Source organism: Leptidea sinapis, chromosome 10 (assembly GCF_905404315.1).
Source record: "Leptidea sinapis chromosome 10, ilLepSina1.1, whole genome shotgun sequence".
NCBI classification, from domain to species: domain Eukaryota; kingdom Metazoa; phylum Arthropoda; class Insecta; order Lepidoptera; family Pieridae; genus Leptidea; species Leptidea sinapis.
The window spans coordinates 8,698,943-8,714,980 of NC_066274.1; the positions used below are offsets into that span (position 1 = coordinate 8,698,943).

Below are 16,038 nucleotides of genomic sequence, written 5' to 3' on the forward strand. Positions count from 1 at the left end.
TGCTGGCAGCTTGCTTGTGATTCCTTTGATCCTGCTGTACTGTGAAATGGTAGTCACTAGAGACCGGATTATATGCAAATGCATATTGCACATGCCTTTGCATATTTAGTCCCTTTTCAGTGGTAGTTGCGTATTTAAGAAAAAAAAAATATGCATTTTTACGCTCGATCTCGCTCATCGTTCGATGCTTTTCATAGTAAGCCCAAACATTGCACCCAAATTTAAATTCTGCCCAGTAACCTCAGTAGACGTAGAACGCTCCTTTTCCGATTATAAAAATTTACTAAGCGATCGTAGACACAATTTGTCTACAGAACAATTAGAACAGTAATTAGTAGTACATATTTTTAAAGGTAAATCTTAAACTTCATTGTTGCCTAAGTAGGTATATCTTGTAATAGTTTCTTTCACAAATACGATTGTCAGCACAAGCCTCTATAAAATAAATAAAAATATTTAAAAATATGACATTATATTTTTTCTTGTTTTTAATTATATGCGTATTTTGGCCCTTTTTATGGATTTTCGTGCATATTTTAGCTATTTTACTTGCATATTTGCATGCATATTTTAGGAATTTTTTGTAGCATATAATCCGGTCTCTAGTAATCACCTAACTAGGTTCGTATATGCAATACAATTCCAAGAAAAAATTATAACTATGCACTATAGGTAGGTTTGGAATCAAAATTTTAGAAAAATGATACATTCATATAATAAAACAATTTATGACTTCAATAATCAATATAATGGTGTTACTTACTCTATACTGAAAATTACCAAAATCCAGGTTTTCGCTCCCCAATCCACTTCAGGAAGTCTTTCTGTGTAGTGTTCCTACCATTAAGTCCTAATGAAAAGTAGAATGTATACGGGAACCATTCCGTGCTGAAAACTACAGTTATATTGTACCCCCCTACTCCGTGTACTATGGGGGTTACCAGACGATTTGGCAGGAGCAAGCGGACACATACTATTGTACACTCTATGCCAGCTGAAAACTAAAAAAAATACAAAATAAGCCAGGGGCGCATTACATTGGTCGTTTTGACATAATATGTTCGTTAATTCAAAAGCCTTAAAATTTTCAGATCAATATCAAATTTAATTGCAAACCCCCAGACCATAACGTACAATAGTATGTTAATAGTAGGCTAATAAGCAGCAGTATGTTTTTATGTCGAACATCAACGGACGAGTATTAACAGTAAGTAGGTGATCAATATTATTTATATGGAGCTGCGGTTCAAGTTTGATTTTTACTTCTAGTTCTAGGAAGTCTCATAAAGTTGATTACAAAAGTACGATTCTGTGGCAGTAAATGTTGGAAATTATTATATGAATATTCCTACCATACGGAATATACCTAATAACACTCATATAGTATACTAGCTGACCCGACAGATGTTGTTCTGTACATAATAAATAATATTACGTCAATAATATTTCGTAACATCAAGAATTATTTCACAACTGTCAAAGTGTGCGTCAAAATTGTTTCATAGAAAATATGTCCATACAAAACAAATATTGGAAATAAAAGTACTTATGGGTCCCATATCGAAATAAGAGCTATTCTATCTCTCAAGTTGGACTAAACTGCACTCCATGAAGTAATCCCAATTAAAATCCGTTTATTAGTTTAGGAGTCCATCGCGGACAAACAACGTGTCACGTAATTTATATATCTATACTAATATTATAAAGCTGCAGTGTTTGTTTGTTTGTTTGAACGCGCTAATCTCTGGGACTACTGGTCCGATTTGAATGATTCTTTCAGTGTTGGGTAGTCCATTTATCGAGGAAGTCTATAGGCTATGTTTTTTTTTCAAAATTAGGGATCCGTAATAAAATTTCTATTTTGTAACACAAGGTGTAAAATCGAAAACCTATTTTTGCGTGCGCTGCAAAAACTATTGACAATAGAACAAAATGATGTACAGGCTATAATATAGACAATATTTTATTACTTATAAAACTATCACGTGAATCATACTTTATATGGCAAAACAACGTTTGCCGGGTCAGCTAGTATTAAGATATACACTGACATGTGAAAATTGCCTTTATCTTTCTTCTCCTTGTTCGCTCCCATAACCCAGTGCTCGATAGTCACAAAAGCTGTAAAATTTTCATATTTATAGACATGATATATTATGTCACTTTCACAATCTGTCAAAACGGCCATCATAGTTCTAGATTATATTACAGTTATTGTTTCAGTTCAGATGGTTTAAACCTTCTCAGTTCCGTATTCTAGAACTATATAATCAAATTCAATGTTCTGTACATTAATAAATTAAATACTGTTTTCTCTTAATTTGTCAATAATATTTCAGAACATCAAGAATTATTTCGTAAAAATGCTCCCTTTTGTTATAATGAAATTGTTTCACAGCGGAACTGTCAAACCGTACGTTACTAAATTCTCTCATAGAAAATAAGTCCATACAAAAAAAATTGAAAATAAAAATAGTAATGGGTCCTCAATCGAAATAAAAACTATCCTATCTCTCAAGTTGAACCAATCTGCACTCCATGAAGTAATCCCCATTAAAATCCGTTCATTAGTATGGAGTCCATCGCGGACAAACAACGTTTCACGTAATTTATATAATATATTAAGATTACTATACAAGGATATTTTGTCTCTTTATGCACAGTAACAAAGACAGCGAGCAATGGTGAGTCCTCACCATCAGTATCTTGAATATAAAATTTATGGAACATTTATAAAAAGGACACAGCTTTAGACTAAGAATTGGTCTCCGCTGCGCATCAACTAGATAGCGCAGGTGTAGTCGCAAAGTGCGGAACTAATACTACGCGCAAGGGGGCCTACTGCAGCTAGTCTCAAACAATGTGTGACGTTGACGTGCCATATGTTCTGTTAAACTTTGCTAGTAATTGAAGCTAAAATGCCGAGTTGCGTAATAAAACTTTGTTTAAATATTACTACAAGAAATAAGAAAGACACAGGGATCACATGACATCATCAGTAAGTATTTAGTATTTTTATTAATTTCAATGTAATGTAACACTAAGCGTATGTTACAAAATTTTAAATATGCCATTGAGTGTCAAGATGCCAGTTACACAAGCATCGAATAGTTGCCTTAGTAAAAAAAAAACTATTGTTCTTAGTTAGTGCGGTTTATAGTTGGAGCGCAGTGGAGACCAATCCTTAATCTAAGCCTATCTACCACAACAGCACACGTCTTAACTGTACGAAATTGTACGTCAACTCAAATATATAATAATTACTGTAGAACCCCGTTAAGACGAACCTCGATAAGCTGAAAACCTCAAAATCTCGAAAAAATGTTTTAGTTCCCCCTTCCCTTTATACATCAACAAAATCCATCCAACATCCCCCATTACTCAAAATCTTAACCCTCTATTAGTCGAAATAATCACTGACGTCCCTTTAAGCCATTTTAGTATAACTCAAAAAATTAAAATTAACGTCTGTATCTCGAACATAGCAATGTTTTATTTTACAACCTTTATAAGTCAATTATTTGAGACTTATTTACCTCTATAGATCGAAGAAATGTAAACTACTGACTTTAAGAATTCGCCGAAAGTGTAAATACACCATTGCTTCATAAAAATCAATGCAGGAATATACAATGAATAGAATAACCACGAATTTATGACTAACGTTAACACGTGTTTGCTTGCTTGGTGTCAGATGTTTCATTTTATTATTTTTGATTCATTTGACGTTTAGCGAAGCAAGTCATTTGAACAAGCTGATGTTGTTTTGAAATAAGGTTGATTTATAATAAATAAAAATTACAAGAATGAATCTCAACTTCTTTATGTCCAATCAAAATCTGCCTGAGTCGAAATCTCTATTGCTCGAATTTTTTGGCGTCTCCCTTGTTCGACTTATAGAGGTTCTACAAAGAAAGTTCCGTGCTGTGCGTGCACGGACGAAATGCTTCATAAATATACTAAACTATGATGATACTGATCCGGCAGACTTCGTACTGCCTCAATCGATAAAAGACCTAAATTTTTTTATAAAATAATTATAAAAAAAAACTAAAACAAACAAAAGGAATCCTTTTTTAAGTTTTATTAACCGTGTTTTAGGGAAGTTTATTTTTTACCTCCTGAGAATGTTAGAAAGATATAAAAATTCTAATTTGTCATTGATTTTAAATTATTATTTTTATTTGATTTCTGTACGACGGGGACACATCAAAGGAAAATCATTTTTTTTTATTTTAATTTATTCCGAGTTTTTTCATATCTATTCAACCTTTTCAACCTTCTCTGGACTTCCACTAATAATTCAAGATCAAAATTAGCCAAATCTAGCGAGACTAACGAACAGCAATTCATTTTTATATAGATTTTTAAAGCCCTTCGGTGTTTATACTGTACCAGAAAAATTTACTCAAAGTCAACCCACCTTCATAATGACATTGAGTTTCCCCGGTGGATCAGCATTGACTTCAAAATTTTCGTTGTAAAAGAAGGCTGTCTGGCTTTGCTTTTTTAAGCTTTTGAAGCAATTGTCACCCACCACAAAGGTTCTTGCGCGCCACCCAGATTGTTGCTTTCTTCTTGCTCTCATATATTCTCTGTTAATACCCATTCCTTGAATAGATAACATGATTATAATAACGAGCCAAATTAATATAAGGCATATTTGATAATGATTCCTTTTTTATGAGAATAAGTGACGAGATGAGACGTTCACCTGAACGTGATCCTGGGTGCAGTACAATGCAGGTCCACCCAGGATTCTGGTAAATCCCAATAATAATCCTTAAAGGCCGGCAATGCTCCTGTGATTAATAGGCTTAGTTCTGCAGCATATGCGGTTAAGAAAATCAGGCGGTTAACTGACATAGATACGGCGAGATTAGTATACTTTAGTTATTTTCATAGTATTATGTCCTATGGTATATTGTTATGGGGCAGTGCGGCCGATATTAATACTATCTTTGTGCTGCAGAAGACGGCTATTCGCGCGATTTATAACCTAGATCCTAAAGAATCACTAAGAGAAAAATTTAAAGAAATAAACATTTTGACTGTTGCTTCTCAATACATTTTTGATAATGTTTTGTACGTTCATAAGCACATTGAAGAATTTTCTAGAAACTGTGACATTCATAATGTTAACACGAGGAACAAACATAAACTTGTTATGCCTACTACTCGGTTGGGTCGAGTTAGTAAGTCTTTTGTTGGGCGATGTATATGCTTCAACAATATGATCCCAGAAAATGTACAAAACAAATGTGTTACGAAATTTAAAAGAATTGTTAAAAAACGTTTGTGTGGGAAAGGTTATTATAGCATAAACGATTTTCTTAATGACACCACGGACTGGGATTAAAGCGAACACCCTCAGGCTCTTTAATTATAAATGTTTATTGTACGATATTACATTGTAATCCATATTTTATATAAAAAAAAAGCCCGCCGTTTCTTGCGCCCATTCTTCTCAGGTCTGAGGCAGTCTCTTTTGAATGGATGGTAGATTTTGACGTTCAATAAGTGATTATAAATCCTATTTTGAATAAAAATATTTGAATTTGATTCCTCTGGTGTTGCAAGAGATTGTGGGCGGCGGTGATCACCTAACACCAGGTGACCCGTACGCTCGTTTGTCCTCCTATTCCATAAAAAAAATATAAGTGGCACCGCGAATGCACTCGTAAACTTGCTGCAACATCCTAAGTCTTAGTTAGCACAGTTATTTTACTAGCGCCTTAACCTTCAAAAAAAGCGCGAACACCTTTAAAGGCCAGCAATGCTCCTGTGATTCCTCTGGTGTTGCAAGAGAATGTGGGGTAGTCACTTAACACCAGGTGACCCGTACGCTCATTTGTCCTCCTTTTCCATAAAATAAAAAAAAATACTGCGCCATTCAAATGCATGCCTACTTAGAGGCAGAAAAGAACGACTTGTTAACTTCACGGCAAGGTTTACAGTAGGTTTTAAATGCTATTACTATCAATCGAAGTGTAAATGACTAACTGTTTAATTGCGCAACAGTCTAACGGGATGGTGTTATATGCTATGGTATTGTCTTTTCAATTTGCATGCAGTGTTGGCCAGGTTATTCGACCAGCCCATTCTACCTTCCAGGAGTTCCGAAGATTCCTGGGATATTCAAAGACTTCTCGGAGCAATCTTAACGAGAACAACTTACCCAATGGGTGACAGACCGCTGGTCTCGTGCGTGGTAGGTGAGTATCGCTAAGCAAATATTAGTAACCCCTAAATTGTAAGTTCAAAATCACTGAGCAGGAAAAACTCTCAGGAAGACTCAAGGCAAAATCGCCATCTTCATCTCCTCTGCGATTACAGCCCACTAGTACATAAGCGTAACACCATCCTTGGCGGCTACACCCTGCTGCCAGGTGCTGCTTAAAATTCCCGTGTCAAGAAGATACTACGGTTTATAAATGCGGCAGCATGAGTGGCGAACACAATAGTTCAATTCTCTCAAAATAAATAAATAAGTTCAGAAACTCACTAGAACCTCCGTCGACCATCATGAACGTTTCAGGGTAGGGTCGCGGCAAGATATGAGCTGATATAAAGTTGATAATCCAGTTGACGTAAGGGTATACGTCGATGAACAGTGGTAGTTCCTTGTTGATTCTGTTCCTCATCGATCGCCTGGTACACGCAGCTCCTCCAACGGCTATGCCCATAAGTTGGAATGTGCCTTCAAGGGCGTGGCTGATGATGGGAGCTCCTGGACGAATCCCACATCCGGAGCTACATAGCACATGGGTGACGCCCTCGCTGCCCAATTTCTGAAATTAAAACAAAAACTTAATACGAATGTGAGTTTAGTTTCTTTGTCATGCCATAATCACGTCCGATCTGTTACATACATTGTAAGTTTCATGCCAAGAGAGTAACGAGATAATATGCCTCCCCAAAGCGTAGTACAAATACTTTACATAGTGGTCGGTGAAAAGTTTATTTTGGTTCATGATTAACTAGTCGCTTATCCAAACTTGGTTCACGCTGAATATGTAAGTGAATTAAATAAAGTTACGCCTTGCTCATTTTACGGCAAAGTGATGAAAAACAATATATCTCATCATTATATCACCAGAAGACACTGCACGATAAAGGCCTCCCCCAAAGAACTCCATGACGAACGGTCTTGCGTATTCCAGCGATCTTGACCAGATCGTCCGTCCATAATGTGGGAGGCCTACCAACACTGCGTCTTCCGGTACGTGGTCGTCATTCTAGGACATTACTGACTTTACCCAACGACCATCGGTCCGTCGATCTATGTGCCCTGACCACTGCCACACAGTTTTGCAGTCATTTGGGCTATGCCTACGCGTCTCGTCATTTTTAATCGATTTCGCAGGAGGATTCCGTGCATAAGTCTCTCCATTGTCGTCTGAGCATACATGAACTTTCACATCAGGCCTGCGTCACATACCTACCAGTTTCTAAAGTACAATTGTATTTTAAGTAAAATTCCATACCCAACAGGCAACAGACGTAATTATTAAAAAAAATAACTAAGTACTTACGCTTCGCATTCTTTGTTTCTTACATTCCTTGTGAGTAAACATTTTCAGAGATCTCTTCGCCATCTTTTCGGTATCAAAATCTCTAGGTACAGCTGTAAATAGATTATTATTTAATTTTGGTTGAATATGTGCGATTGATAACGAAAAATGTTAATTGTATAAAACCAAAATCACCTTAAAACGTCATTGGCATAGTAGTTTCGTGATCAAAATACCAGAAAAGTTGACAATATGGTGGGTTTAGTATTTTTTATAAGAAAAATAACGAAAGAAAGTTGGAGTTTACATGGTGTTAAGTGATACAGGTGTCTTGAATAACTCTCTGGTAATTATTTGACTATTGTAACCACAGAACAGTTTAAAAAGATTACCTGTTCTGTGATTGTAACGAAGACGGCTTAAAGGTCATATTAAAAATAGACTTTTGAAGTGTTATGAAGAAATTTTATCTTCTTTAGCGGCGTTCAGCACTATTCTTTGGATGGTTATAAAATGTTAAACTCGCGTCCTGACGATTCAATTTTCAATTCGTCACGTCTCCTGAGACGCGACGAATTGAATTGAGACGTGAATGAATTTGACTGAATTGATGATGAATTGAGTCTCCTGCCAGAGAGTCAACATCTCCTGGGGATGCCTCGTGTAGAAGCGAAACACGTGTGCGAATTGCTTAAACACAAATATTGGCAAAATTAACACTAAAGAAAACTCAATTCATTTGGATATTTGTGATATTATTATGTTACAATACAGCTTTGCGATGTTTTGGCATACGCAGTGGTTGACTTAACTGAACTTGTTCCATTATGTGTATGCACCGAAAATGTGTGTTTCTTTTGTGTTTTTTTTATCGAAAAAAATATTTTAACCGCCCTTTTTATATTTATAAATAATATAATCTATTATTCTAATTTTGATTTCTAAGAAATTTACATTTACTAAGTTAAATTAACTAAGAAATAAAATTGCAAGATTTCCAGGCTTAGATAATTTATACGTCTAGATAGACTGTGACAACTGTTAACACGTTGAAAAGAATAGCGGTGAACAGTTAGCCCCTATTTTCAGCAATCGCATACATAAAACAATGTGACTGACGTATCGCGAGTGAACGACATAGCTGTCCTGCACACGAAAAGCTTCCCAGGGTGGATCCCTTCTACAGACACGGCATACTTATAACAGTGGGAGGCTTCTTTGCACAGGATGCCGGCCAGAGTATGGGTACCACAACGGCGCCTATTTCTGCCGTGAAGCAGTAATGTGTAGACATTACTGTGTTTTGGTCTGAAGGGCGCCGTAGCTAGTGAAATTACTGGGCAAATAAGACTTAACATCTTATGTCTCAAGGTGACGAGCGCAATTGAAGTACCGCTCAGAATTTTTGGGTTTTGCAAGAATCCTGAGCGGCACTGCATTGTAATGGGCAAGGCGTATCAATTACCATAATCTGAACGTCTTATCGTCTCATCCCTTATTATTATAAAAAAAAAAATTAATTAGGCGTTACTTTGCTGAAATCCATAATTATACAAATGATTTGAGTTTTCTTTAGTGTTAATTCCGCCAATATTTGTTTTTAAAACAATTTGACACGTGTTTCGCCTCTACACGAGGCATCCTCAGGACGTGTTGTCTCGCCAAAATCGGGCACGAGACCTAGTCTCACGTGTCGAATTGTTTTAAAAACAAATATTGGCGGAATTAACACTAAAGAAAATTTAAATCATTTGTATAACCTTATTATTATTAAAAAATACTCACAACTTATGTAGTCTACCATGAAGACGAACTTGTTCCGTCGTTTCCGTTGTCGTTCGCCGATGGCTGGTAAGCAAACTGGGATCATATAATCTAAAATCATTACATAACATTACAAGTCCCAACAATAACCAGCAAACGCCATATGAATTGGGGTACTTAATTAACGCCTGCTTAGTATATGAATTGAGATATATAATGAAATATGTCGGTCTCAGTGAGTCATACATCTTTGTGCCGTTTGGTGTCGAGACACTTGGCCCGTGGCGCCCAGAGGCGCGGAGAATGTACAAAATACTATCTTCGCGCCTCAATAAGGCTACTGGAAACCCAAGCGTTGGCAGCTATTTCGGTCAACGGATCAGCCTTGCTATCCAACGCGGTAATGCTGCCAGTATTGGTACGCTTCCACGTAATGATAGTTTTAATTTTATGTAGTCGTAGTATTGTAAATATAGTTATAAGATTTGTTTTGTTTGAATAATAAATAATGAAATATCATTGAACTAATTATTTGTATTGCGAGTATATGCGTATTTCTAAGTCAAAATAAATATAGGTCCCAGATAATCACCATAAAAATACCAAAACGTTCTCCGAAATTCACTGCATCTTATTGTATAAGTATTATTCCGATCGGTTCTGTAATTTTCCCAGAAAAACCGAAGGACAAAAAGGGCTCTCCATTTATTTGTAACTAGTTGACCCGACAGACGTTGTTCTGTGGGTATATAATAAAAAGAAATATGTGTTTATGAATTTGTAAATAATATATCTAACATCAAAAATTATTTCGTAAAATATGCTCCCTGTTGTTGTAATGAAATTGTTTCACAGCAGAACTGTCAAACCGTGCGTCAATAAATTCTCTCATAGAAATTATGTATCACACATCAAAGGAAAAACAATTTTGTTGTTTTTATTTAATTTAGCAGCATTTTCCTATTTATTCACCTTTTAAACCTTCTCTGGACTTCCACAAATAATTCAAGACCAAAATTAGCCAAATCGGTCCGGCCGTTCTCTAGTTTTTGCGAGACTAACGAACAGCAATTCATTTTTATATATATAGATAGATAGTATACTACTCGTACTACGTTTAATAATATAATTAAGACTCCGACTATTCGTATCAGTCTTCCTCATTATTAGAAATTTGTTGGTATTACATTTCGTAAAAAAAATTGTATCTCTGTGTAAAAATCATGTTTTATTATGATTCAGGTAAATTGTAAATTCGGAGCGCAAATTTTCTTATTTGTTTCATTGGTATAGAGATTTAATAGTTATTTATGCAACTGTTGTGTTTTTTTATTTATCATATTACATATACCGATATAAAACTAGGTCAACTTAGCATCTAAAAAAACCACAAAGGTTAACAAGTAATGCTAATAACACTTAATAACACGTCACAACTCACAACTTACGTTTAATAAGTTGTGACGTGAATAAGCTATGTCTGTAATAAGGGGTTTTAAAATACGAATTTAAGTTTATTACATGAGTGTTTTAATTCCTAATTATCAATATATATGACTTTATCTACACCCATAATATGAATCCTCTATAAATGATTCTGAAACAGTTAGCTTACTGCTAACATTAAAAAGCCAGTCGTAGTAACCATAATATAGTCCAAAGAAATGTTATTATGAAAACGAATGATGTAATGTTGTACTGAATTTCATTACAACACTCGTTTGGATGATGCAATGGTTATAAGAACATTGGTGTTATAATGTTGGCAATTAGCTATCTGTTTTAGAATCTTTAATAGAGGATTTAAAGCATGGGTGTAGATAAACGTATTTTACATGCATACGATCACGCCTGTCTCTAGAGGAGTAGGTAGCATCTCTTGTTCTTTATACCATCCTGGTACCGCTTTTAATCCATCCCCCATATATGATTTAACAATATTGCCTTCCACATCAGCTCTGTAAATTTGTTTAGTCAATCTAGTTACACCCGTCTTCTTTACTTGACCAAACCACCCCATTAGTCGGGTTCTTTCCTACTACTACATACTTCCAAATAGTGTCAATGCACAGTTATGCGAAAACAGCTTCCCGAGTTTCAATTGCCTTAAACCATACCATTTTATGTAAACAGTATCTTCAAACCTAGTCCAAAATTCCCTGATCTATCCATCCATCCTTTTTTTCGAAGTGCCAATCGACAGTCTTCCGTGCCTATGGATGCGTGTCTAGAGGCGAATCTAGTCTAAGACTACATTTTTTCTGAAATCGGGAACCGCCTAGTATGCTAGTATGTAAGCTTATTGTTTGGAAGTGATAACTTCAGGAGGGTAAACCGCTTGGTTAAGTAACGCGATACTACCGTCAGAAAGAATCAATTGAAATAATTTTTAACCGTCAAATTTTAATGGCCTCAAAATGGTTTAAAAAAAAATTCAAATTGCTTAGCAGGTAATATTTTTTGGAAATCTCGAATTGCATTATTTTGTTTATTTGTTACATTACTAATTTAGCAGAATAATCGAAAATATTCAATAATTATTAATTGTCAAAGCCGTCTTTTCAAAATTTTTAGATGACATTTTTATTTATTTAAATTGGTGTTAGTAAAGTAGGTGAAACGTTCAGTTGGTATAAAAATGGTTGATTTATAAAATAGCATCTATTAACTCACGTGATTTAACAGGTCTAAGAAGTTTTATAAGTGCCAAACTATTTCCAACCCCAAATCTGAAAACAAAGATGTATTAATAAACTAGAGTTTATCGAAGGCTTTGCTTGAGTGGTCAAATATCATTAAAATGAAAATAAAATATTTTCCACACCAATGATCGGGATCTCACAAGCATTCCCGAATTCTAAAATAAAATAAAGCTCAATCAACTGTAAAAACTGTTTTATCAAGACTATTGGCTGATTATTATTTAATTTAAAAAAAACAAAACTTACCGTTAACTTGTCAATTTTTTTGAAGGAATACTCAAATAAATTGGTAAAAAAAACAGAAGTAGAGATATCGACTTATAAACTAATAAATAGGCTAGATAGCCTCTTTATTAATTTTCTTATCTGAATGCTAGATGGCGCTATTGTGAATGCAAATATAAATTAAGAAATAATAGAATTAAAATAAAATAACTAAACTTCAAAATCATTAACTTGGTTATTGTTTATTGTTGATTTAGCGCTTGTTCATGTTTATTTAAAAAAATATGGTTTGAAAATATCGTCGGGTCTAACACACAGAAGTGATCCGATAAGGGTTCACCATATTGTTTGTGGTTATTTATTTATCAGTACACCCCAGTAGTGGAAATGATAATTTCCACATGGATACATTAGTGCTTTTACCTACAGCTCTACATTTATGAGAATAATATATATTAAGTGCAAAAATTAGCATTACTTTAGCACATTGATTTCAAGTATAACTATGACAAACTGACATCTGAGTCGCTGACACATATTACTACTACTAATATTATAAATGTGAAAGTTTGTATGTCTGGATGTATGTTTGAACTTCTATACCGCAAAATCTTCTGAATTGATTTTGATGAAACTTTACAATAATATAGCTTACACACCAGAATAACAAATAGGCTATAATTTATAAAACTATAGTGTGAATAATACAAAATATAAGTGATTGTTACTAATGAATACAACTAGCGCCATCTCTTATCAACTAGCAAGCAAAATATCAAAACAATTTATATGGCAAAACAACGTTTGCCGGGTCAGCTAGTTTGTATGTAAATTGTAACTGACCAGGATTGTTTTTGGTCAACATATTTAATGCACACACAGAGAAACAAATGAAGAACGCGTCAGATTTAACAGATTTTTAATTTTTATTCTTTTCTCCCGCATATTTGTATTACTGTAATGTAATAAGTACATATTGTTATTTGACATTTCAATTAGGGAATTGCGTGTTGATGTTATATTTTAGAATCAAGCCGGCTAGGCTATTTCTGATCAGATTTATACATTGAGGTAAAAATATTTATCAAGCACTTGCTTGTAACATGATTTATGGACAGCTGTTAACTCACTTAGTCTATGCCAAACCTTTAAGCAAGCACGCATAATATGAGTGTTTGTTGCCAGATCACAAAACGCGTAAGTTTCAGCACTTTCGAATTTTTGATAGCGCTGTTACTGTACGTAAAAGCGTAAGAATACTTTAGTGTAAACTTTAAGCAAAACAGATGATGGTTTTCCTTATAGGTTCTATATACGATAGTAATAGTAGCTCATTAATTTTTTTTTTATGGAATAGGAGGACAAACGAGTGTACGAGTCACCTGGTGTTAAGTGATCACCGCCTCCCACATTCTCTTGCAACACCGGAGGAATCACAAGAGCGTTGCCGGCCTTTAAGGAAGGTGTACGCGCTTTTATTGAAGGTTCCCATGTTGTATCATCCCGGAAACACCGCACAAGGAAGCTCATTCCACAGCGTTGTAGTACGAGGAAGAAAGCTCCTTGAAAACCGCACTGTGGAAGACCTCCACACATCCAGATGGTGGGGATGATATTCTAACTTGTGGCGTATCGTGCGAAGGTGAAATTTGGCGGCAGGAATCAGGTTAAACAGCTTTTCGGAACACGGACTTAGGAACATAAATGCGGTAGAAGACACACAATGAAGCGACGTCTCTACGCAATTTACAAGAATCTGTTTAAATTCTTTACGAACCTGGAGAACTCAGGATGCGGTGTAATATCAATGAGTGGTATCTCCAAATATGAACGAGGACACTTCGCCCCCATTTTAGTTTGAGCCAATGTCAAACCACAGTCTTCTTCGTCACGCTCGTAATTACCAAACATTATATTACCACTGAAAAAAGAAAAAAAAATAGAAAGTTATACTATTTATATTGCTAAACAATATAATATTTAAGAGCCTTTTTTTTCAAAGTACAATTTATAATGTCGAATAAATATAGTTCGCCAGTAATATATCAATTTCAATTATTTTGAAATATATTATATCTAACATATAAAATTCTCGTTTCGCGGTATTTGTAGTTAAACTCCTCCGAAACAGCTTGACCGATTCTCATGAAATTTTGTGTGCATATTGGGTAGGTCTGAGAATCGACAAAATATCTATTTTTCATCCCCCTAAATTTTAGGGGTTGTCCACGCCAAAATTTTTTTTTTATTTTTTTTTTTAATTTTGATTTTGAGTCAGCATTAATAATACATACAACTTCAATACAATTTTCACCCATCTACGATCAACAGTTACTTTTGTATCGCGATTTTAATATCGGCAATACAACGTTTGCTGGGTCAGCTAGTGATTAATATAATTTAATTCATAGTTATTTGTATTATATTCCGATTATCCTAATAATCTCACTCCTAAGTAATGCTCAGGAACTTTGCATCCGAATTCAATATATTTTTTAAAATATCTTTTTAAATTCAGATTGGGCTTTGGTTGTATCAAATTGCAACGCTATATTAGCTGAAGACACAGCGATTTCAGTGATTACAGTTGCGTGAATTTTAAAGAATACAGAAAAAAATATGTTGTAATGGCAGAAAAGTAATAATTTATTTTAATAACTTTTTAAACGTATAACGCGTTTTTATGGTCATTGATTGTTCAACATATTAGTGTAAAAAAATAAACTCTAGAGATGGCAGAGAATTGATAATAAATTCCTTACAGTTTATAGTTCTTAGGAAGACGTGTCATGTCCGCAGCTGGGCCTAAAGCAAATTGCTTGTGGATGAGTACGACCCGTGGAGATTTGCCATGGTGTGGCAGCCCTGTTGTGACTGAAAAAGGAATTTGTAAGTATTGCAACTTACAGTAGTCATATATTAATCTTAGAATAGTATTTATATTTTTTTTAATGGAATAGGAGGACAGACGAGCGTACGGGTCACCTGGTGTTAAGTGATCACCGCCGCCCACATTCTCTTGCAACACCAGAGGAATCACAAGAGCGTTGCCGTCCTTTAAGGAAGGTGTACGCGCTTTTTTTGAAGGTACCCATGTCATATCGTCCCGGAAACACCGCACAAGGAAGCTCATTCCACAGCTTTGTAGTACGTGGAAGAAAGCTCCTTGAAAACCGCACTGTGGAAGACCGCCACACATCCAGATGTGACATATTATAGAAATAATTTTATACCTAGATGGAACATTATATTTTAGGACAATTTATATAAGTATAGATACGTCACTAGAACGGTTAGCTTAGTTGGCAGAGCACACGTACGGAACGCGAGAGTTCGTGGGTTCGAGTCCCGTATCGTTGATAAAATTTTGTTTTCAAATTTTATTTGTGTATTGATCCTAGAAGTGAGGGTTATTACATTAAAAAAAAACATAAATTGTTTATACATATTAAAATCTATTTTCCTTGAAACACTATCATCAAGAAAATCAATTCTAAAACTTGCTTGTGTTCGGTCGAAAATTAGGGAAAGTCATCTGGAGTTGTAAAAAAGCATAATAGGGCCAGCATTAAAATTCTAAGGCAATCCTGGTCAGCAAAATACGAACATATGACTAAGAAACTCACCATGTAGATATTGAACAAATCCGAGCCAAGTAAAAGTGTGGTCCTTTAGAATACCGTCAGGAGGTTTCAAAGAGAAATCGTCATGGCAAATCGAGAAATCCCGTAACATACATCTTGATTGATCCAACAAAACTACAAAAGAAAAATACTCCACTTTATAGGCTACATCGAGAAATGTATTATACTGCAATTTTTTCATGAATTTAT

At 34.9% G+C, this 16,038-nt stretch overlaps 1 protein-coding gene across 1 annotated transcript; it reads right to left on the reverse strand.

Moving 5' to 3' along the window:
- Nucleotides 1-708: 708 nt before the first annotated feature.
- LOC126966641 (uncharacterized) lies at nt 709-15,940 on the reverse strand. The gene is made up of 9 exons (XM_050810802.1): nt 15,832-15,940; nt 14,968-15,079; nt 13,983-14,126; nt 11,952-12,007; nt 9,300-9,389; nt 7,536-7,627; nt 6,506-6,791; nt 4,424-4,611; nt 709-1,001 (listed from the first exon to the last, which is right to left on the reverse strand). The coding sequence occupies exons 1-9, from the start codon at nt 15,938-15,940 to the stop codon at nt 777-779; spliced, it is 1,302 nt and encodes a 433-aa protein (XP_050666759.1). The 3' UTR covers nt 709-776.
- Between the last annotated feature and the right edge of the window lie 98 nt (nt 15,941-16,038).

Bases quoted from the DNA above. Each gene is read 5' to 3' on its own strand.
- LOC126966641 (XM_050810802.1), bottom strand. From the start codon at position 15,940: ATGTTACGGGATTTCTCGATTTGCCATGACGATTTCTCTTTGAAACCT. The intron at 15,080-15,831 runs GTGAGTTTCTTA...TTCCTTTTTCAG, and splicing joins ATTTGTTCAATATCTACATG to TCACAACAGGGCTGCCACAC. The intron at 12,008-13,982 runs GTTCGTAAAGAA...CTTTGTTTTCAG, and splicing joins CCGCATCCTGAGTTCTCCAG to ATTTGGGGTTGGAAATAGTT.